The 23583-nt window shown below is 36.5% G+C and overlaps 2 protein-coding genes and 1 pseudogene across 7 annotated transcripts in view; 2 read left to right on the top strand and 1 right to left on the bottom strand.

Moving 5' to 3' along the window:
• The window catches only part of TCTEX1D2 (Tctex1 domain containing 2), a 17346-nt gene extending 431 nt beyond the window's left edge, over positions 1-16915 (top strand). Inside the window, exons 1-5 of one of the 2 annotated variants that reach the window (XM_025041870.1) lie at positions 1658-1799; positions 2185-2318; positions 5623-5692; positions 14462-14525; positions 16745-16915. In XM_025041870.1, coding sequence (XP_024897638.1) covers positions 1765-1799; positions 2185-2318; positions 5623-5692; positions 14462-14525; positions 16745-16792 — 351 coding nt within the window. In that variant the 5' untranslated portion in view covers positions 1658-1764 and the 3' untranslated portion in view covers positions 16793-16915. Of the gene's footprint in view, positions 1-1657; positions 1800-2184; positions 2319-5622; positions 5693-14461; positions 14526-16744 lie in introns of those variants that run through there. The other variant, XM_006906147.3, reaches the window with a different exon arrangement.
• On the bottom strand, positions 9547-9665 carry LOC112473808 (annotated as a pseudogene).
• Positions 16916-18918: 2003 nt separating the features above from the next.
• PCYT1A (phosphate cytidylyltransferase 1, choline, alpha) overlaps positions 18919-23583 on the top strand; it is a 42821-nt gene continuing 38156 nt past the window's right edge. The window contains exon 1 of one of the 5 annotated variants that reach the window (XM_006906145.2): positions 18919-19056. The gene's annotated coding sequence lies outside the window, so the exon portion shown is untranslated. Of the gene's footprint in view, positions 19145-19219; positions 19531-19689; positions 19834-23583 lie in introns of those variants that run through there. The other 4 variants (XM_006906146.3, XM_015600225.2, XM_025041863.1 and 1 more) reach the window with 4 other exon arrangements.

Here is a 23583-nt window from a genome sequence, read left to right as displayed (position 1 = left end):
GAGAAATGCTGTTCTTCTTGGGCTTTCAGCTGCAGGGGGCAGCAGAGGACCCGACTTGCCTTGCAGTGTTAGAGAGCCTAAAACTAGCGCAGTGGGGATGGTTGGCTCTAGGAGACCCAGGATGAGGGGCACAAGGGAAAGGAGATGGATAGAATAGCAGAAGAGAAAACAAGCGGCTTGTGTCGAATCCCATTCAGCCGTGTTTCGAGGGTTACTGTGTGCATACATGTGTCAGAATACACTTATTCCTCCGCAGGGCAGGAGACCTGTACGTATACAGTCTAGTAGTATATCGAGGCCCTTGGCTTGCCACCTCAATGCTTTCCCATAATTAAGATACATAGCCTAGTGCAGAGGACAGTCTGCTAGACCTGTAGGGATACATCATAAACTTCATTTTCACAAGATGAAAAAAATTTTTAAATAAAATATTTTCCAAGCTTCTCCTGTTGTTCGAAACCAAATTACTGAATCAAATATTTGGCAAATACTGGAAGCCAGGAATTTTGGTTGTAGTGAGATAAAAAATTTCATGCATCAGTTTTCTGGTCGGGTAGAATGGACATAAAAATAGATATGTTCAGTTACCTTGGTAAAAGATTCTAAATGCATAGAATGCCTGTGTTTCTGCTGCAAAACAGTGCTGAACATGATTCACAACAAACTTATTATGTAGGAATACTCCTATGAAATTATTTGTGACTCGTTTGAAGAAAACTTTTAACATTTACTGAGAATGGAAAAGGCTTAAGAGAAGAGCTGGATATAGTACATTTGTTAGTAGGTAGATCACATTTTAAACAGATCAAGTCCTAGAAATTGTCGATGATTCTGAAGTTCATCTGTGAGAATAAGCAGGCAAGAGACCAAAGAAAATACTGTTAAAAGGTAATAAGGGGCCACTAGTACTACCAAATATTAGACCACATGATCAACTCAAAATTTAAAACATTCTGTTAACTTGGCATATGATAGACAAATCATCCGACAGACTGTATAGCCCAGATAAGGACCTTAGTGTTGTAATATATCATAAATACAACTGAAATGCTAATGGTATTTATAGGATGGTAAAATGAGAGAAGACTTTTTTCTCTACTTTCAATAATCCATTTCTTCAAAAAGTATTTATTGTCTACTATGTGATAGATGCTGTTCTCGGAAATGGGAATATAACAGACAACAAAACAGATAAAAATCCCTGCCCTCGTGGAGCTGGATAAAAGGACAACAAACAAGATAAATACATAAACTATATAGTGTATCAATCAGATAGTAAGAAGTACCAGGAAGGGAGATATAAAATGGTGTGGTAGGAGAATAGTTTGAAGTTTTAGAGAGGGTGGCTAGGAAAAGTAACTTTTGAATAAAGACTTCATAGAAGTGAGAGAGCTAGCTATGCTTAAAGGGTGGAAATGAACTTAAGGCAGAGTTGAACAAGTGTAGAAGCACTGAGATTTGCATGCCCGGTGTGGTTAAAGAACTGAGGGAAGGTCAGTGGGGCCTGAGTGGAAAGTAGTAGGAAACAAGGTCAGAGAGTTTGGTAGGATAGACCATATGGGACCTTGGGAGTCACAGTTAGGATGTTGCTTTTACTCTGAGTGAGGTGGGAAATATGTGGGGTATTTTGCATTGAGGGAGTGTCATGATCAGATATGTAGTTTAACGGGACCAGTCTAGTTCCTATGTTGAGAACAGGATTTGGGGACAAAGGCAGACACAGAGAGACTTGTTGGGAGGCCATTGTAATCCAGGCAAGAAGTAATGGTAGCTTGGAACAAGGTGGTGTCAGTAGGATGGTGAGACTGATTGAATTTTAGATTATTTTGAAGGTAGAACTGATAAGATTCGCTTATGAACAGGATATGGCTGTGAGAGAGAAAGGCAACAAGACTGACACCAGTTTTTGACTTGAATAACAAAGAATGGAGTTACCATTGATCGAGATAGGGACCACAGCAGGAGGACCTAATTTTAGGGAAAGGAGATGATCAGGAGTTCAGTGTTGGATGTATTAAATTTGAGTTGCCTACTAGACATCTAGATGGGATATGTGTTGGAATATGTGGTCTGAAGTTTGGGGGAGAGGTCCAGGCTGGAGATACAAATTTGGAATATGACTTGTTTTCATAATTTGTTTTTATCCTTTCATAATAATTAGATGTTTTGAACTGTTTCATTTAGGTTCAGATCCTCTGTGGTTAAAGACTGTATCCATGCTGTGCTCAAGGAGGAACTGGCAAATGTTGAATATTCTCCAGAAGAAATGCCTCAGCTCACAAAACGTTTATCAGAAAATATTAAAGATAAATTAAAAGGTAATATTAGTGATATTGGAAACAACTCGTTTTCTTCAAACATTCAGTTTTACCCATTTGTCCTCTTTCTCATCTTTAAACAAGGGACAGATGCTATTAAAGACAAACTTCTCTTTAATGTCTAGTCTTCTTGATCATTTGGTAACTTTTACTCTTGTAGGTTTTTGCAGATGGTAGGAAAGAGTAAAGATGTGAAATAAAACATTGTATGGAACCACTATCCAGGAAATACAGGTATGCTGAATGACCAGGAAGTACAGGGGCTCCCTTCCCCCATAATTCTTGGTTGTTTTTCCCACCAAGATATCAAGTCCTCAGCCTGCCATTCAGTACCCTTTCAATCTGACCTCAGTCCATCTCTCCAGCTGAATCCTTGCTACTAGTCCTAATCCACCCCTGCCTCCTGCCAAACCCTACATATGCAGAGCAGATCTTGTGCTTTTCCTTCCTGTTCTTTATCTATTTCTCTGTTTCTCTCTCTTTTTAAATAATGTTTTAACACCTGAAAAGTCCTCTCTTTCTCTCTACTGGTTTTTAAAAATACCATTTTTTGAAGGGAAGAAATGTCTTTGTAATAATACTTTTTCATTATAATAAACCTGGACAATACAATAGTCTCCCCTTATCTGTGGGCATACGTTTTAAGATCCGCTTTGGATACCTGAAACCATGAATAGTACTGAAATACACACACACACAATGTTTTTTTCCTGTATGTATATACTTATGATTAATTTATAAATCAGGTACAGTAAGATTAACAACAATAACTAATAATAAAATAGAACAGTTATTACAATATGTTGAAATTAAAGTTATGAGAATGTGATCTCTCTCTCTCAAAATATGTTGCTGTGATGTACTTACCTTTTCACTTAAAGGAAGCACTTTACAGCTTCTCTTTGGCCTATCTGAATTGCCAGCATCACTACTCTTGTCTTTTGGGGCCATCATTAAGTAAAGTAAGAGTTACTAAAGACAAGCCCTTCAGTACCTCAGCAGTCGATCTGATAACTCAGATGGCTACTAAGTGACTAACAGGCGAGTATCGAATACACTGTGGATACGTTGGACAAAGGAATGATTCAGGACCTGGGCAGATGGAGTGAGTCTGTGAGATTTTATCACGCTATTCAGAGTGGCACACAATTTAAACTTGTGAATTATTTCTGGAATTTTCCATTTGATATTTTCTACTGCAGTTGACTGCGGGAAATTGAAACCGAGGAAAGCATAATAGGGGATGGTGGGGGGGAACTCCTGTACACATTAAGTTTTTTAAAAATTTTATAAAATTTAATTACCTAAAAGTAGTTACTATTTAAATATTTTGGCATGTTTTCTTCTTAATGCCTTAATTTTTAGAAATGAAAAAATATAGAAAAGTATAAAGAAAATAAATATTCGATATATTTTCATCACCAAACTGTTAGCATATTAGCATTTTTGTTTTCAGATTTTTAAATGAAAATTAACTGTTAAAATTATTGTTAAAAATGGTAATTAAAAAAATTTAAACTGTAGAAAAATGAATAAAATTAGAAAAATCACCCCAAATGCTACCCATAAATAATTATTAATATTAAGTGAATTTTATACCAGAGCTCTCTTCTATTTATATGCACAGAAATACTCTTAATAACAATGGGATGGTATAGACCTATTTCCCATATGGTATAGCGTTCATTCTGTATTTAAATGGAACAATTGCTCACTATTTAGTCCTTTTACTATTGCTGAGTTCTATATTTTGGTTCAATCCTTACCTTACAAGGTTTTGTTATAAGTTTCTTTCAGGAAGGGCTCAGAAATGCTATATATTCCATAGGTTCTTTCATGTTTGAGAATGCTTTTAAACCAGCATATATTTTGGATGAATATAATATTGTGAGGTAATAATTAATTTTCTTGAAAATCTTAGCGTTCGCTTCATTGTGTTCTAGCATTGAATGCTGCTATGGAGAAATCTGAGGCCAGTCTGATCTTCTCTGCGTAGAGAGTCCTATCTTTAACCTTGATGCTCAGCAGCTTTTTTAGGATATGGCTTGGTACTAAGCATTTAAAAATTTGCAATTTTATTTTTTCCATATCAGGGAAATTTTCTTGGATCTCTAAATACATTTCCTATTCCATTTGTTAGATTTTCTTCTTCAGGACACCAAATATTGATATGTTGAATCATCTTTGTCTTCTATATATATTAGCTTTCCTCTGCTCTAATTTCTTCCTTTTTCTTTGACTTCTAACTTGTGTTTCTCTTAAGCCAGCAATTTAGTTTTCATTTGTGGCTGTTCTGTCTCTTGCCATTTTAAATTTATTACTTCTGCAGTGCTGTTGTGTGGGTATTCAGTTTGTTTTTTAGGGCTTTAATCTCCCTTTTCATCTTTCTGTTGTTTTATAATCTGATTGAGTTCTTATTTTATTGAATTTATGAGCATATGTTGTTCTGCACTGTGAATCAGTTGTGAGGAATTTCTCTTTGTTCTTTGATTTCTGTTACCTCCTAGGGTGAGTTTTTTCTCTTTTAAACAGTATGTTTCTTTCTTTCTTGATATTCTTTTGTTTGTTTTTGCTGTTGCACCTTTGCATATTGTCATTCAGCTTCTTTTCATTTTGCTTTAATACTGTGTGGATGATTTTTAAAATTCTCCTCCCACTATATCTGAGACTATTTTATTTTTCTCTCAGAACTGTGATTTAAGGGTAGAATAGTTAATATTCTAGCCATAATTCTAAAGCATGGGTATGAGAAAAAGAGGAAGAGAAGAGGGTAGAGAAAGGAGGAAGCTCAGCTAAGCTGTATGCAGTGTTTTTTAAAACTAATTTGGGCCATGTCTTCTTGGATTTTGTTAAGTATCCTGAATTAAGGTTCATGTCCCACATGAGCGAGTACCTGTAGTGTTGAGAGTGTTTGCCTAATTTACCATATAATCCTGAAGCTTTTACTTTCGTCAAAGAGAGCTGGCTCTGTTTCAATGTTGCCCATTTCATGTTTTTGTTGTTGCTGTTACTGTTTCCATTATTCCCTGGTCAGTAAAGGAGGAAGATAAAAATACCCATTCACTTTTCTTCTCTCTAGATTTGTTTTATTGAGAATTTTCAGGTTTTTTGCCTGTCTAAGGTTACACATTTACTAAGGTTACAGTTAGAATTTGTCCTCAAGTCTCTGACTACCAAGTTTATCATCATACTCAGTAAGTGCTTATAGACTGAATGCTTATGTCTGTTCCTAGGAAAATTTGCCTTCATTAAGTAATTTTACCATATTTTTTTTATAAGTAACTTTCTTATTTTTTCTTTCTAGAAATGGGATTTGACCGATATAAAATGGTGGTGCAAGTAGTGATTGGAGAACAAAGAGGTGAAGGAGTATTGTGAGTAATTGTTTTTTTCCTTCTTGTTTTTATCCTTATATGTTTCTTATTAGGTATTCATCCTTTGGATGATTCAGTAAGATTGTGTCTGCAAGGGTGAGAGGAAAGGACAGTATAACAAAATGCAGCTGTGACTCTAAGAGATCCTGATACTGCACAGTGAGGTTGACAGTCTAGGTGAGCTCCACGGGATGACTCACTTTTCGTAGTACTTGTAGGCTAACAAGTCTTTTAGGGGTTATGTATATGTTCCCAAAGAAAGTATGAGATTATGCATGTATGTTTCCTCCCATATTCTTCGTTGCCTCTTTTTTTGGTCCTACCACTCTCCTAAATTAATTTCTTTAACATTGTCTGAGATCTCCTTGTTAGCAAATTGGACAGCTCCCTCTTAGCTCTTGTTATTGGCCTGCACTTCTGTTTCTTAAAATTCACCCTGGTTTTATTGGCTTTAATGTCACTTATCTAACTTGTTTCTCTCCTGTTTTTTCTAACTGATTATTCTCTTTCTTTCACTGGTTCCCATTTATCCCTTACATCCCCAGCTGCGAGCTTCCTTCAAGGCTCAGTTCTTATTCTTTTGCTCTACTCTATGCTTTTTCAATGAGCTTATTCATTCTCATGACCTCAAACTGTCATTCTTGTATTGGTGAGTTCAAAATCTGTATTTCTTGTCTTTTCCTATGCCCAAGTGTTAATCTCCTGTTTCTGTTTGTAAACAGTGCCAAGTATAGTATTTTGTAAGAAAGAACTACAATATTTGCTGAATGAATTTTAAAAATACCTGTAGATAATATCATTGAGAGTTTTCACTATAGAATGTTAGATATAAAAGGAGTTACACATATATTCTAGTATCTAGACTCCCTTATTTTCTAGTGACACCCATGAGGTTTAGCATGATTTGTTCAAAATTTTAGATATGGCTAGTGTCAGGGTCCCTAGTGGAATCTAGCCTTCTGACTCCCAGCACATTGCCCCTCACTCTGGTGTCCTCTACCATTTATTCAAAAGGCTTCAGGAGATTTCCTTGCCGTAGAGAGAATAAGAAATTCTTTACTATTCTGTCACCTCAAATTCAACATGTTCAGAGTTGTGAATTTCTTTTCTCTCCCTCTCCTTAAATCAGCCTATCGTGTTTTAAATTCTGTCTCTCAGTATTACCAAGGTTCCACTGACTCAGGCTTAAAATCTTGGAGTCTTCTTTTTATCTTATTTAGCCATTACCCTCTCCTTTTGAATGCACTCTAATCAGATGCCAGGGCTACTTGGCAGCCCCTTATCAGCACTTCTTGACTCTAATCTCTCTCCTCTATAGTTCATTTTGCATACCAGACCAGTCTCCCAGGAGTACACCTCACTTTCTTTTCACAAATTCTATGTAGAGTTTGTTTCAAACTCTTTTAAGTGTAAACTCCTTAAACTGACTTGGTTAAATGTGATCAAGCCAAACTTTAAAGCATGGCATACAAGGTTTCCCCCAGCTCCTTTAAAAATGCATATCATCTAAAATTTCAAGCATATGTAAAAGTTTAGGGACTAAGGAATTCCTATAGATATATTATTTAGCTTCAAAGGTTATCAGCACACACCTATGTTGTTTCATTTATACATCCACCTACTCTCCCTGCCCCCACCAGATTATTTTGAAGCAAATTCCAGTCATCATACCATTCATCTGTAAATACAATAGTATATATATAAAACATAAAGGCCTTTTTAACATATAAAATATTATACATCTAAATATTGCCAGTCCTTAATATTATAAAATATTTACTTAGCTAGATGACCCTGTTTTTTTAATATATACATATGCACATATACATATGTGTGTGTATATATTTTTTTACAATTTGTTCAACTCAGGATCCAGACAAAGTCCACACGTTGTATTTGGTTGATACATCTCTTAAATTTCAATGTATCATTTCTCTCCCTCTTCTCTCTCTCTCTTTCTCTCTCACTTTTTCTCTCCTTTTTTACCCTGCCATTTATTTGTTAAAGAAATTGGATTGTTTGTCCCATAGAGTTTCCTATATTCTGGCATTTGCTGATTGTATCCCCATGGCATTGTTTACTATGTCTTCTATCTCCTGTATTTCTCGTAAATAAATTGTTAGATCTAGTCTTAATCAGTCAGAGGTTGAGTGTGGGCAAGAATATTACATAGGTATTTAGTATACATCCTATTACATCTCCTCATGAGGCACAGAATGTCTAGTTGTCCAATTTTTTTTGTTAAGATTGATCGTGGAGTTCAGATGTTGTCAGATCCATTATTAAGTTCCCTAGGATCTTTACCATTAATGATTTTAGCAGCCCGTTCTAGATCCATTATTCATCAGAGGTTACAAAATGGTGATCTTCTAATTCTACCATTGTTCTTTATTTTTTAGCTGGAATTCTATTAAGAATGACTTTTTTCTCCCCCTTTCAACTCTTTCATTACAGTGAGATATAGCTTGTACAGGAAAAGGGATAAATTTACCAATTTTCAGAATAATGAATTGGTTCCCTTGCATCCTCCAAAGGTTATTGATTAATTTTTTTCTATCTATGAACCCATGGTTTTAAATATATTTGATGTGTTTAAATCCATTGTAGTTATTATCCTTATTGGTGCTCAAATTGTCCCATCTTTGGCCATTGGTAGTTTCTTCAAATTAATTCTAGATTCTTTGTTTCTCTTTCTTTCCTTCTTTCCTTCCTTCTTACCTGCTTTCCTGCCTGCCTGCCTGCCTACCCGCTTTTCTTTTCTTCCCTCCCCTCCTTCCTCTCTTTTCTTTTCTCTTTCTTTCTTTTTCCTTTTTTTTCAAACTCAACAGATTTATTTCTCTTCTCAAAACAAACCACACTAAGTAGGAGTCCAAGCCTGGTGCTGTGCCTCACTGGTGTTAAGGACATACGCTCTCCTGTCTTGTTGCTCTGCTGTCTTATTGCTCTGCTGTGTCCTCATAAGCATGTTTAAAGATGTAGAGATAGAAGGAAGGGTATGTGTCTTTCCATTTTCAGCACTTTAAAGATGTGATTACATTATCTTCTGGTTTCCATTGTTTTTTTTTCTTTTGAGAAGTCAGCTATAAGTCTTATTATTGTTCTTTTGGAGGTGATGAGTCTTGTTTTTTCTAGCCACATTAAAATGTTTTTCCCATTGTCTTTTTATTCTGCTATATATAATTTTCTTTGTTTTTATTCTTGGGGCTCTTTAATCTGTTTTATATCAACTTGGGAAAATTCTTAGAGTGTGGACATAGCTGACTCCATCTTGAAGCCAATCTACTAGTTTAACTTCTGAGTGAATGAGCCCAGACTGGATTGTTGATCCCTTTTCCCCTTTTCCCTAGTGGACTCTGGAATGTTTACAGAGGTTTCGGGCTAGCCACAGAGTTTCCATTATTTCTTCCTCTAGGCAAGAAGTTCTAGATGTTATCTATCTCTTAGCTCATTCTGGCGCCAGGGTCTGCTGGTATCTGGCTTCTTTGTTCCCCCTGACCTCCCACGCAGTCCTTCCGAGCACACAGGTCTATTTCTGAGAGGGAATGAAAGAGGGCGAGACAGAGATCTCACTGTCTTGTAGCTGCCCAAGACAAGTGTTTCTTTTACTATAAGTTCCCTACTAAACCCATTAACCAACAAGCTGGACTTGTCTTTTTCTCTGGTCCTTCAGCCTCTTCAGCATTGGAAAACCACTTTGTATACACTGTTTTTACACGAAACATTTAGCCATTATTTTTTAAAATAAACTTTTTATTTTTATTTATTTATTTATTTTTAGGCAAAGCATCCCTTGGTTGACCTCACAGATTGCAAGGACCTTGTCAGCTTACAATCCCTTATTTTTTTATTTTTTACTCCTACAGCACCTGGTCTTCCTAGTTGGTCTCCCATCCAAGTACTAACCAGGCCCGACCCTGCTTAGCTTCCTAGATCAGACAGAATCGGGCACATTCAGGGTGGCATGGCCGTAGACTAAAATAAACTTCTTATTTTAAAATAGTTTTAGATTTGTAGAAAAGTTGCAGAGTACCCATATATGCCACATATAATTTCCTCTATCATTAATATCCTACGTTAGTACAGTGCATTTGTCACAACTAATGAACCAATATTGACACATTATTATTAACTGAAGTTTATACTTTATTCATATTTCTTAAGTTTTTACCTAATGGTCTTTTTCTGTTCTAGGATCTTATCTAGGATATCACATTACATGTCTTTTTAAGCTCCTCTTGGCTATGACAGTTACTTAGACTCTCATTGGTTTTGATGACCTTGACAGTTTTGAGAAGTACTGGTTAGGTATTTTGTAGAATGCCCATCAGTTGGGATTTGTCTGCTCATGATTAGTCTGAGATTATAGGTTTTTGGGAGGAAGATCACAGAGATAAGGTGCTCTTCTTTCATACCATATCATGGCACATGTTATCAACGTGACATATTACCATTGATGTTAACCTTGATTGGCTGCCTGAGGTAGTGTTTGTCAGGTTTTCCATGGTGAGGGTACTCTTTCTCCTCCTTTTGTACTATACAGAAAGAAATCACTGTTTGAAGCCCACACTTAGGGAACAGGGGGTTATGCTCCACCTCCTTGAGGGCATATATCTACATAAATTATTTGGAGTTTTACAGCACAGGAAACTTGTCCCTTCTCTTTCGTTTATTTATTTATTCAGTCATTTAGTTATTACAGCATGGACTTGTGGATTTTACTGCTTTGGATTAGAATCCCGTACTGCTTTATTTTTTGCTCAAATTGTTCCATCTCTGGCCATTTGAGCACTTTCAGTTGATTCCTGGGTCCCTTTGACATATTCTACTATTGCAGGTTTTTTTGAGCACTTCCTTACTTACTGGATGCACTTTAAGATGCTCCATATTATTCATTCCCTGCCTCATCCTAGAATCACCCATTTCTCCAAGGAGCCCTTGTTCCTTTTATTGGAGAACGGCATTAGAAACTAGGGTCTGGGGGCTAATGCCAGGGGACCATTATCTTTTAAAATATTGCTTCTGCTCCATTTGCTCTCTGCTTTCCTTTTCAGACACCAGTTACATGTATTTAGATCTTTTTTACTGTATTCTGCATGTCACTCTTGCTCTTGACTAAATTTTTTTTTCTCTTTGCTTCTGTTTGGATATTTTTCTATTGACCTGCCTTTCAGTTGACTAATCCTCTTTTCTGTTGTGTCTAATATGCTGTTAAACCCACCTACTGAATTTTTAATTTCAGTTATATTTTTCAGGTCCAGAATTTCCATTTAATTCTTTTTTATAGATTCCAATTTTCTAGCGAGATTCTTTATTTTTACTCTTTATGTTCTCTATTCTCCTCTCCTCCCTTTTTACATTTTGCTCATAGCAGTTATGTTAAAGTCATTTTCTGTTTACTCTATTATCTAGATCATGTGTGTTTCTGTTCTTTTTTTTTCTTGATAATCCTTCATAATGCTCTGCCTCTTGGCATGCTAAGTTTGAATCCTGAACATTATGTTAAAAGAATTGTAGAACCTCCGGATAACATTATTTTCTTCCAGAGAGGGTTTATTGTTTCCTTTGCTATTTGGTATAGTATTGGCTTCTTACTTTAATCCAATCAGATACTGAGCTGAGTTGAGGTTGGGTTGAAGTTTTGATAAGGCTCTCTATCTTTAATTTAGTATCCTTCTTTCTTGAATGTTAGCCTTCCATATCATTCAACCAAGAACCTAGAGTGTTCACTGGAACCTAAACCCTGGCAAGTACTGACTTTTAGTACTTGTTTCCTCAGCATAAAACTACTCTTCATTTCAGTATATTTTTCCTTAATGTACTTTCCTATTGCTGGTGTAACAGATTACAAACCAGGTGGTTTAAAACAGCACACATATAATTTTACATTTCTGGAGATCATAAATCCAATATAGGTTTCATTAAGCTAAAATCAAGATGTTGGCAGGACTGTATTCCTTCTGGAGGCTCTAGGGGAGAATCCATTCCCTTGCTTAGTCCAGCTTTTAGAGGCTGCCTGCATCCCTTAGCTCATAAACCTTTCTTCCATCTGCAAAACCAGCAGTATACTGTCTTCAGATATTTCTCTGACTCTGACCTGCCTGCCTCCTTCTTTATTTTATAAGGACCCTGTGATTACATTGAGCCCACCTGGGTAATCCCAGCTACTCTCCCCATCCCAAGATCCTTAACTTAATCATGTATCTGCAGAACCCTTTTTGCCATGTAATCTAGCATATTCACAGATTCTGGGGCTTAGGACATATTTGGTGCATGTGTGGGGGTGGCGGCACTATTTTGCCCATCACACTTAGTTTTCTAGGTTCCTGCTTACACAGTTTCAGAATTCAGCACATGTTTTGAGAGAAACCTATCATGTAACGTTGAGGCTCAGTCTGCTCTCTCCTTTTTTATAGGGCTCTTGGTCCTTCATGTCTCCAATTTTATCTCCCTATCCTGCAAGACTGCCAACAGTCCTGCTGGTATATTTTTCCCTCAGTAATTGGTCTTCTCCCTGGGCAAAACCCAAAACCAGATTCTCAGCTTCTAGCCATGCTCCCAGAGTTGGCAAATGCCCCAAGGAGAACTCTGCTGCAGAATATAAGTTTATCTCCTTGTGGTTCATCTTTCTGGAATTTTGGCTGCTCTAGTCCTATTTGCTTCAGCAATTCTCTGATTAATTTTATCCAGTTTTTCTAATTGATCTTGGTGGAAGCATTGACTTGCTACAAACTGTTCAATCATATTTCTTCTGAGTACTTTTGACACAACTTTATAAATATGTATAAATATAAATATATATTTAAATATAGCATTCTCTTTGATATAGCCCAAGGTTTTGATATGACCCAGATGTTTCTGGTTTATCTTATACATTTCCACCCTAGACCTAGAATTGGCTATTTTTCCAAGGACCTCTGGTTCCTTTTATTGGAAAATGGTGTACAGAGTCCTCTGTATTATTTACACCTAGCACTTTGCACATATATTATACTCAACAAATATTTGTTAGATAAATTTTTATATTTATATCTTTACTTGGTTCTACTCAGCTTAAATACCACTTCCTTCATGAAGTTTTCTTTGGCTTTTTCTACTGTCTAAATTTTTGTAGCAGTTCTATAGATTTAATTCAAATATTTTGCAACTACACAGGCACCACAATCCTTTTTAATCCTAATAATGGATAAATTAGCACCAACTCTACATTATCTTATTCTTTCAATCTGTGTTACTTTTTTCACCTAATTAAATTGAAAAGTGAAGATAGAGCCAGATTTTATTCTTTCTGGACATACAGTAGTTGCTAAGTAAATTCTTGTTGATCGATTAATTAAGTAGATTGATTTTATTTCATATCGTTATTATTGCAGCTTAGAAATAGGTAGAACCTTTTCTTTTTTTTTTAGGCGAGGCAACCCTTGGTTGACCTCACAGATTGCAAGGACCTTGCCAGTTTACAATCCCTTATTTTTATTTATTTATTTATTTTTTATGCCTACAACACCTGGTCTTCCTAGGTGGTCTCCCATCCAAGTACTAACCGGGCCCGACCCTGCTTAGCTTCTCGAGATCAGACTCCCGGGATTGGGCCATAGACAGAAGAACTTTTTTGATTTAAGAATGTGGAAAACATTAGGCTAGGGGGAGTGCTTCTATGTAAAACTTTAAAAAACCTTTTAAAAATAAACCAACATAATATGGTACATGTATATTTTTTATTATAGACTTGAAGATAAATTGCCTAGGTTCAAAGTGAAGCTTTGTCACTTACTATTTGAATGACCTTGGACAAGTTTACTTAATTTCTCTGACCCTCAGTTTTCATGTTTATTAAATGGGTATAATAATAGTACCTACCTTATAGGATTAAGTGAGTTAATACATATAAAGCACTTAGGCCAGAGGCTGGATCGAAATAAGCACTCAATAAATGTTATCAGTAAATCATATACATACATTTAATAGCAAATATAAAAATTACTTTTTGTACTTAACATTATATTGTGACCATCTTTTTATGTTTAACTTTTTTTTTGGTAAAAAAATATCTTTAAGGGCTGCATAGAATTTCATTGCCAAGAAATACTCTAATTTCATTTACCAATCTAATACTACTGAATATTTAAATTGTTTGCATTTTTTAATTGGCTTTTGACTGACGTTTTTTCTTATCCAAGACCTGGGGAGAGGAAAATGCCCAAATTGATAATTTAGAGGTTGCATAGCATGCTGTAGAGATAATACTGGATTTAGAATTAGAAGATCAAATTCCGCTTTATAGTTTTACCCCTTTCTCTTCTAGGTTGGAGTAAATAATCTATTGGCTCCTTTCCAGACTTACCTTCTCATATGATTGTGCAGGAATTAAGTTCATTTTAGTTGTAATTTTTATGTATTATTTCCTCTAAAAGTCACGCACAAATATTTTAACTAAAGTAATCTTTGTGACAGAGCTTCCTACCGAGAGACTTCAAGGTAGTGACCCCTTGATCCATCAGGCAGCTAGTCAGAGTCTGAGGCTGCTAGACCCCTGGGTTGGTCACCTCCAACTGCAAGCAGCTTAATCTATGACTCCAGTTTCTTCTGGTTTGCCTAGTATACTCTGCTGTACAAATAGGATTTCTGTGTGCCAACCTGTGAAAAGGTTTGGAAGTACTAATTTAAAAGAATGTATCAAGGAAAACTTTTCCTGCTGGCAGATATATATATATATATATGGTTCAGATCCTTGTTATAATGTTGATAACTCTTCATTCTTTGACTTTTTAGCATGGCTGCTCGCTGTTTCTGGGATGCTGACACTGACAACTACACTCATGATGTTTTCATGAATGTAAGTGTATTTGAAAACCTTTTCTTCCTTTCAGAGGACACCGGGGCATTCCAAATCAAATTACTTAATATTTATTAAGATTGTTAATTTTAGATGTTTGTCTTAGACTCCTTCTGGATGAGATGATTTTTCTGTTCTTTTTTATGTTACTAAAGCAGAAACCTAGTGTGCTGCTTATAGGCAAGGAGAGTTGTATGTGTGCAGATGAGGTAACTCTTCACAAGTTTGAATTTGGGAATAGGCTATTGTTTAGTTAGTGTTAATAGACACATAGCACTTTGCTAAGATGCAAAGAAATTTGAGTGGTGGGATTCTATGAACAAAGGTGATTTTCTTTCAGTAAGAAAATTAATTACTTTATCTTAGAGCTATTTCTCAAAACTAAGCAAAATTAAAGAAGAATTTTTAAAAAAAGTTTTCATTTTATGTATTTTAATCATATATTGTTATCTTATACTCCCAGAAATTATCTCCTCGTCTATCCAAATGCTCCCAAGTTGTGAATTAGCAGAGTCAGAACTAAGTATTGTAGCATAGAACAGAAACTGGATTGAGTGAATTAGAAGGGAATTTCCACTTTCAGCTCTGTAAACTTTCTGATTGACTTACTTTAGGTAAGTCATTCGATTTTCTTCTGATTGTGTCAGTAACGTTAGGAAACTTACTAGGTTTTTCCAAACACTGGCTGTGGCTGCCTAAGAATTATTTCAGGAACTTGTTTAAGATACAGATGCTGGGGCCTTGGTCAAGTAGATTCTAATCAAATAAGCTAGGGGTTGGATCAGCGAATCTGAATTTTTAAAAAAGTTCTCCCCATGCTTATGCTTGCTGCCATATTTGGAAGCTGCTTGTTTAGATGATCTTAAGGTACTGTTTAGCTTTAAAATTCTATGGTCCTACCAAAGTTTCATTTTATGCTCAACTACCCTTGAGATCAAGGACTGAACAATGGTACATATTATATAAATCTTCATTTTATAGCTCTCTGGGGGAAAGGTCAAGCTCAATTAATGGTTTTTTCAGCTTTTTGGAGTTAAAAATGAGTATTTCCCTGAGTCCTTATACAAGATAATTCATTCATTTAACATATAATTCTGAGCTCCTATTATGTGCCAACCTCCATACTGTGGGTGCTAGGAGTAAAATGATGAATAAGATAGGCATAGTTTTTGTCTATAGAGAGCTTATAAACCAGTGGGGGCCAGACAATACTCAAATTAACAAATAAGTAATATGAAACTTCAGTTATCAATTATTAAAGATTTCAGGATTGGGTTTTAGAGCACAGGATTGGTGAGGGAGATGTCTAAAAATCATTTTTGAGAGACTGGTATAGGTTGTTAGTACCTGTAGTCCATTTGGTTGAGTTGAATGTTCATTTAGGTGTTATTTGCAGCTCTTAAAGCACTTTATTATTTGGGAGAAGATTTCGAGAAGCACCCATAGAGGATGAGGAAATACGAGAAAGAGAGAAAGGCTTATTGATTTGATAATTAGTGTGGACAATCGGGCTAAAGCCTACGGAGAACTCTAGGTGGCACTGTAGAACAGTGCCAATCAAAATGGGGTCCACAGACCAGGGCTGTGAACTGTTTGTTATAGCTTGTTATAGATGAGATAACTACATAAATTGAGTGTAAGGGTTTAGAAACTCTTATAGAAATTTGACAAAATAATTTTATGTTCATTGAATCTTATAATAAAAGGTTTAGACTATATTTGTATGTTTCTTTTTAATTTCATTTTTCTAGTTATTAATTTTTATTGTATTTTACAAAAGTATCAGTGTGTGAGGGATTGGAAATTAGAATACAAAAAACAGGTCCCTCACCACAGATAGTGCTGTTATAGAACACAGCTCACAGTTATCTCACCCAGGGAGCCAAAAGATGGACAAATGAATTTTATAATAAGAACAAACATCCAGAGACCATTTCACCTTATCCAGAATTTATGATGAAGTGCTATTATTTTATTATCTGTGGTACTATAATATAGTTCCGTGGGTTGGATAATGCATTTACTCTAAGAAGTGCAAAGCATTTCATATATTATTTCTTTGATAAATCAAGAAAAATGGGAATACTTATTTTGTGAGTTTATATTACATAAAGTTCATTAGTTTGCATGTTATTTCTTCATTCTAAAAATCTAACTCTTTACTCATCCCAGCATTCTGGATTTGTTTATGTGTGTTTTCTGTTTTGTTTGTTTTTTAGGACAGTTTGTTCTGTGTTGTAGCGGCTTTTGGCTGTTTCTACTATTGAATCTTTGAAAGCTGGGAAAGAATATGACCGTGAAGAAATATGAACTTTTTTATATTGTTAAATTTGACAAAATAAAGATAACTTAGCAGTTTGGCAACTTAGTCTGTTGAGTTTTAGACCTTACAGTTTAATGTTTTGATTTTGTTGTCTTTATTACATTTGGAAAGTAGAGAAAAAAGTAGGGGAAAATCCTTAATTTACTTGACCTGATTTTTTGCTTCTCATGTGCAGTTTTTATGTCATTTTATTTGTTATGATTTTCATAAGCATAGTTTAATAGTTGTATTTAATCCATTAGGTTATACCATTAGTTATTTTTGCCATGTCCTTATTGAGGAACTGATTATTTCCACAATTACGCAAAAGAGAGAACAGCCAGGCAGGTACCTTCGAACCCTAAGAGCCTCTACTTCTTATTTGCACATTAACTTTCTGGACTATTGTCCAAAGGAGAGGACACATCTTCCTTATGGGCTCTGTGCCTATCCCAGAGCTGGCCCGCTTCACCTTCTACCACCCGCTTTGCCTATAACTAATGTAAATTCTTTCAGATAGCTCACTCTCCCCACCTCCCATTTGATGTATAAAAAACACTTGCAAACTCCAGGGCAACAGAAATGTATGTCTTTCTCACCTAGCCATGCTTCTGGTGGTTTGGACTTCATGCCCCAAAACCAGTCTTTTCGACTAGCATTTTTGGTTCAATAAAACCTTTCTTTAAAAAAAAGACTTTCAGTTTTTTTTTTTAACAGAGTCATGTTCAAATAACTATTTGAAACTCAAAAGGGAAAGGGTCACAATTTAAATCCTTTTTCTCCCTAGAGGCTCCTCAGCAAATGCATGTTTTACCCACCTTTTCTTCTCGGCCACTTTCAAGACAAGCATATAAACAAAGATAAAAATGAATAAATAAGGAAATACATTGAAAAGTTCTTTTACATCTTCCATAACATTGAGTATCTACTTGCCTTACATTTATAGACTCTAAAGGGACCCTCCAAAGGTTCATTCTAGCAAAGGAAAATGTTTCTCTTCGCCATATACCCTGCCATGTGATTTCCTACCAGTAGACTCCCTTGGATCTGCTTGTCAACCTAAGAAACATCCACACTTGTAGAGAATTTTTATAAGAATTTGAGCCAAACTGATGATATATGCCAAAGAGCAATATCTCGAATGTTCCCCAGAATAACAGTTTGCAGCAGTTTGCTGTTTCTTTTATGCATGTGATTTTAAGGAGGGAACATATGAAAGATTGCATGAAGGTGGGAGAAAGCAAGGCAGGGACGTAATTACAGGATTGTTAAAGTCTTGTGGGTGGCGTCGGATTTTAAAGGCCTATTAACCTAGATGCATAGAAACAATGGACAGGGCTTGCTTAAGGCAAAGATAAGCCTGCCCAATTAGGAATTTATGATCAGATCTCCCTGTGAAGTTACTTTCTATAGATTCCTTTTTCTTTCACATGCTCTTGCTTAATGGGCTGTCATTTGATTCCGAGGGATCATTTTTGGTGAGCTGATCGTAGTCAGAAATAACAGAGTTCATTATATTAATTAGATGTATAGGCTCATAATAAGATGCACAGGCTCATAATATTCAGGAAAGGGTTTGGGGCCAGCTACGGGTTTTCACTGGACTTGGTTGGCGGACTTCAATTCTCTTTACGTCACCCAGAAGGGAAAGGTTGGCGCTGTGGCGAAGGAGTCGCAGACGATGTATCTTTGCCGGAAGGTGTCATGGTCATCTGTATTATGGATGCCCCAGTATGATTGCCTAGCACTGCGCCAGGTGCTCGGGATGGAACGAAAAGGACCAAGAATGACATTTCCGCCTGAGGGGGACCAGAGCTCAAAGCTGGGCAAAAGGGGAGTGGTAGAGTTAACGCTTCTCGACGAATTGCTGGGGAGCACGCGTGACCGTTCACATCCATCCCATTAGGAGAAGGCGTCTTCACCGGATACTCCAGGTCCGCACGGGGACCGACCCTTAGCCAAATTTGTGGTCTGGCTGGTGTTTCTGCGGTCACTCCGTCCCTCCGTGGTTCTGTAGAGGCGGAACTACTGTGTCAAGGGTCGGGGTTTTCAGGGAACAGTCGTGGTCGGATTGACAAGAGGGCGGCCAGTAGGCGGGACTTCCGGCCTGCTGTTCCATTAGCTGCTTTTCCCGGGCGTCTCCCCGCAACCTCCTCAACTTCCCTTGTCCGTGACGCTGCGCCCGGGAGAAATCCGACCGGACAGGGGTCGGGGTAACGCGAGCTCCAGGTGAAGACCCGGTGTGCGTGCATATCTTGCGGCTCTATTTGAGAGGAGAAACTGTGGGGCTGCGACCGCGAGGAGACTGAAAGAGTGGGTCAGTGACAGCAGGAGTGTGAGACGAGGACTGCGAGGCTACTGTGACCCGTGGGCAGTGACAGTGAGGGGACTGTGACCAAGATGCTGCTGCTTAAGAGGGGTTTGGGACCCAGGAGCAGTGAATGCAAAGGGACTCTGACTTCGGAGAGCACGAGGTAGAGGTTGCTAGGGAACTATGACCAAGGAAGTATGAGGCAGTGACTGCGAAGGGACTGTGACCAAAGGCCAGTGACTCAGAAGAGACTCTGATCTATGGATAGTGACTGTGAGGAGACTCTGACCTAATGGAACATGAAGCAACGGCTGTGGAGAAACTCTGACTAACTAGCAATAATTTCGAGGGGCTGACTTCGAGAAGAGTGTGGGACCAGTGTAGTGAACATGGTACTGTAGGGTCGTTTGGGCACGGGGTGTGATTGAGTGGCTGTGACTGGGCAGAGAAAATCTTTAGGACTTACTATACAGACCTGGGTTTAATTTTATGGACAAACTTCTTGTGGCTGAGAAACTTACCACTAATCTACAGTTTCTTCCTCAGTGAATGGGAAGTTTGGACTACATTAATGTTACCTAAACTATGGGTTCCATCCCGTTCTTGGGTTGTGAAATCCATTTAGCGGATGGCACCAGAGTTTTTTTTTAAAAATGCAGTAGAATGTAAATTTTCAGTGTGTTCACATAGCAAGGGTAAGTATTGTTTTGGGAACTTGTTTCAGTTATGTGTGTATGAGATTATTATGTAAAATGGATTTCATATATCTTAAAATACATAAAGTAAAATGTAGTAAAAAAGTTTGAAAACATTGGACCAGATTATTTCTGATTTTTTTTTCAAGTGTAAAGTGCTATGATTCTATGATTAGGGAACCTTTTGGAAGTACAAAGATGCAATTGAGAGGACTGGATCTATGGCTGAGGCACAGGCTCTGTCAGATAGACTTAACTGGAGATAGCTTCACAAATATAATTGAGGGAAATAGTTATGATTGAGGCCTAAAACTGAGGATCTCATTTGGGAGAAGCAGAACTTATATATTGAAAAAGGAACAGTGCTATGTATAGAGGCAGTGAAGATATGAGGGTTTATGATAGGAAAAACTGCTAGGAACAGACATTGAGGAAGGGGAAGCTTTAGGGAGGGTAGGAACGAGGCTTAGGAAGGGAACAGAAGATAGAGACAGAAAACATTCTGCCAAAAATAAAATGGGAGTTGGAAGATATGCCTTTCAGGGTTTGTTTGTTTGTTTTTTTTTTCTGATCTCGATATTTAATGATTATACAAGTACAGAGAATTGCTAGTAAAAAGATATTAGCTGAGAATGGATTTTGGTGCAGTAATCAGTGGTAAACATGATGACCATCATGGAGAAGAAAAGATGACTCTGGGGAGGTCAACAATGATGACTGGAATGCCACATGGGAGAGGCTTTAATGTATTTAGCTATTCAGATCAGTGATTTATGCAAGACTGGTACTGGGAATGATACTATGCTGTGGGTAATTCATATGATGTTTTCCCTGCTGGTTTTATCTTCTTCTGATTCCTTTTCATGAGGGCTATTAGTGATGCAGATGTAATGAACTGAAGTGGTTTCATTACCTACTCCTCCTTAACAGCCCTTTGTAGAAGATGCTACTGATTGTGCCATACAATGTTTTTTTTAAAATATGTAATGGAAGAAGCTTGAGGTAATTTTAACTTATCAGACACTGTATCTGTTAACCTAATAGTTAGTTACCCACCACCTCCTATACACATATACACTTTGTGAGAAGAGAGTTCAGAAAGATTCTTGAATGGGAATGGTGAGGGATAGACTTTGTTTAGCTTAAAAATGGCTAGTTACGCCTTGTTTTCTAGAACATTAGATGTTTACTTGGTTCACATTCTACATAACTAAAAGGAAATACTGAAGAATTTCTTTCTAGAACAAAATATATGCTTCAATGTAACTGACCATAGAAGAGAAGACATTTAGTCTGGGGGCTGCAGCACTGCCTCGGGTCTTTTGTGTTTGCTGAATGTAATGGTTCTTTTTGACCTACCCTGCTTTGCAAACTACCTCCAAAAACCAGTATAATGGCCTGATTGATAAAGAATAAACTTTATTCTTTCTTCAACCTATGCTTTCTCCTCCCATAAACAGGTGAGGTTTTATTTTTCTTGGGGACCTCCTTTCTGGATATTTGATCCCTTAAGGAGAATGATCTAGTCGCTAGAGCCTTGGATTCAGAAGTTCTAGGTTGCTTTATCTGATGTTAACACTGACTCACTCTGTGACTATGGAGAATTACTGCTTTCTCTTGTTTTAGATTTTCTAACTGTGGCAGAGGTAACTGTACTTCTGGGTAAACAGCCCTTTAATAATCTGAAATGTATGTATATTCACCAAATTTTGTATACAATCTCATGGAGTATGTAAACTACATGATTCTCCTGTGGAGCTGTCTAAGCTCTAGGTTAGACATGATTCCCTGAGGGAGTTGAATAACTTTTCCATGTTCTAAATGCTGATGAAAATTAATATATGAAATATTTATAGAAAAAGCATAATCACTTGCTATTGTTATTGCATAACTCTGATCCGAAGTCAGATATCTGGCTTTTCTACTACTAGAGCTAATTCTCCCTTCTGAACCAAACAAAATAAGTCTTTCTTATACCAACATTTGCGTAACCTAAAATAAATTGGAAAGAATAAATTTTTCTATTAGTCATGATTTTTGATAGATTTTTTTTCAATTAGAGAAACTGTAAACTCAGAGCATTGAATTGTGAGAATTCTTTTTTGCTCAAAATTGTGGCTGCTTCTAGATCTTTTATGTTATTACCACATCAATCACATTAGAAGAACAATATGACTTAGGAGGGAAAGAATGTGATTGAGGCTCTGGGTTCCATCCTTCTGCTTATCTGTTCAGAGGATGACTTCCAGCACCTCTTCTTTCCTAAGCTTAAACTTCTCTATTTCCAGTCAGCGCCTCTTCTTTCTTAAGCTTAATCTGTTTCCAGTCCTAGACTTCTTTTTTCACAATACTCCTGTCAAATGAGTACCTAGACACATGATTTGTTTTCTTAATTGCTTTATGAATGTTCGTGGCAAAATTTAAATACTAACTTCCTTCTACAATTCAGTCAGTAAATTCAGGAAATGCTCATTTTTACATACTCAGTTTTGCAATATATGCCAGAGCTCTACTCCAGAAGGAAAAAAAAAACAGTCTGTAATATATGTTTGACACTGTATAAGGTTAATTTATGTACATTATCTCATTAATATAAATAATCGAATTGCCTTTATTTTACGTTTAAAAATCAGATTAGTAGGTAGAAATATAGCAAGCTAATATAACTAGGAATTAAAAGACCTGGTTCCCTTTCCTTGAGCCAATCCTGTATGAACTTGAATAAGTTACTTTACCATATGCAGCATCACAACTAGAACGTCATAAGATGTTAGAATTCCAGTTATACCCCTGTTATAATTATTTTTCTACTGATCCATAATATCTAAGTCTAAAAATCCATGGTTTGAGGACATTCTAAATATAGAGAACAGATTCTCTGGAGTGGTTTTCAATGATACCGATGCAAGCTTGTGTGTGTGTGTGTGTGTGTGTGTGTGTGTGTGTGTGTGTGTGCCACGCTTCTTTTTTTCTCCTTTTGGTAACACTTGTTGAAAGTTGAAAGTTACATTAGTTTGAAACTTTCTATGTTTGGACTAGACTGACTACCAATGAGCCAGAGGAACCAATGGGTTCACTAGGCTGTTATATCGCATTCACAACTATTTGCAAACCATTTTTAAAGTGAGAGCTACTAAAAATAGTGACATATGATCTTTGCTCTATACTAAAGGACAAAATGAGTGTATGACACTTAACGGAAAGCAGATAGTTTTTTTTTTAATCTACAGAGAATTACCTTAGATGTGATTATATTTGTTTGTTTATTTATGGGCCCTAGAGCAGAAATCTTAATCTTTTTTTGAGTCACAAACTCCTTTGGCAGTATGGTGAAACTTTGTGGACTCTCTTTTTGGAATAATATATATATTTTGCATTTTATTAATAATAATTTTTTCAATTACAGTTGGCATGTAAAATTATATTAGTTTCAGGTGTACAACATAGGGATTAGACATTTATATAACTTATTAAATAATCACCCAAATAAATCTAGTATGCATCTGATACCATACATTATTATTACAATATTATTCACTACATTCCTTATGCTATAATTTACATCACCATGACTGTTTTGTAACTACCTGTTTGTATTTCTTATTAATCTCTTCCCTTTTTTCTCTCCCCAACCACCCCGTCTGGTAACCATATCTATGAATTTCTGTTTTATTTGTTTATTTTGTTCTTTAGATTCCACATGTAAGTGAAATCATGGCATTGGTCTCTCTCTGACCTACTCTACTCAGC

Source organism: Pteropus alecto, unplaced genomic scaffold, assembly GCF_000325575.1.
Source record: "Pteropus alecto unplaced genomic scaffold, ASM32557v1 scaffold311, whole genome shotgun sequence".
NCBI classification, from domain to species: Eukaryota; Metazoa; Chordata; class Mammalia; order Chiroptera; family Pteropodidae; genus Pteropus; species Pteropus alecto.
This window is presented reverse-complemented; position numbering and strand designations above follow the sequence as displayed.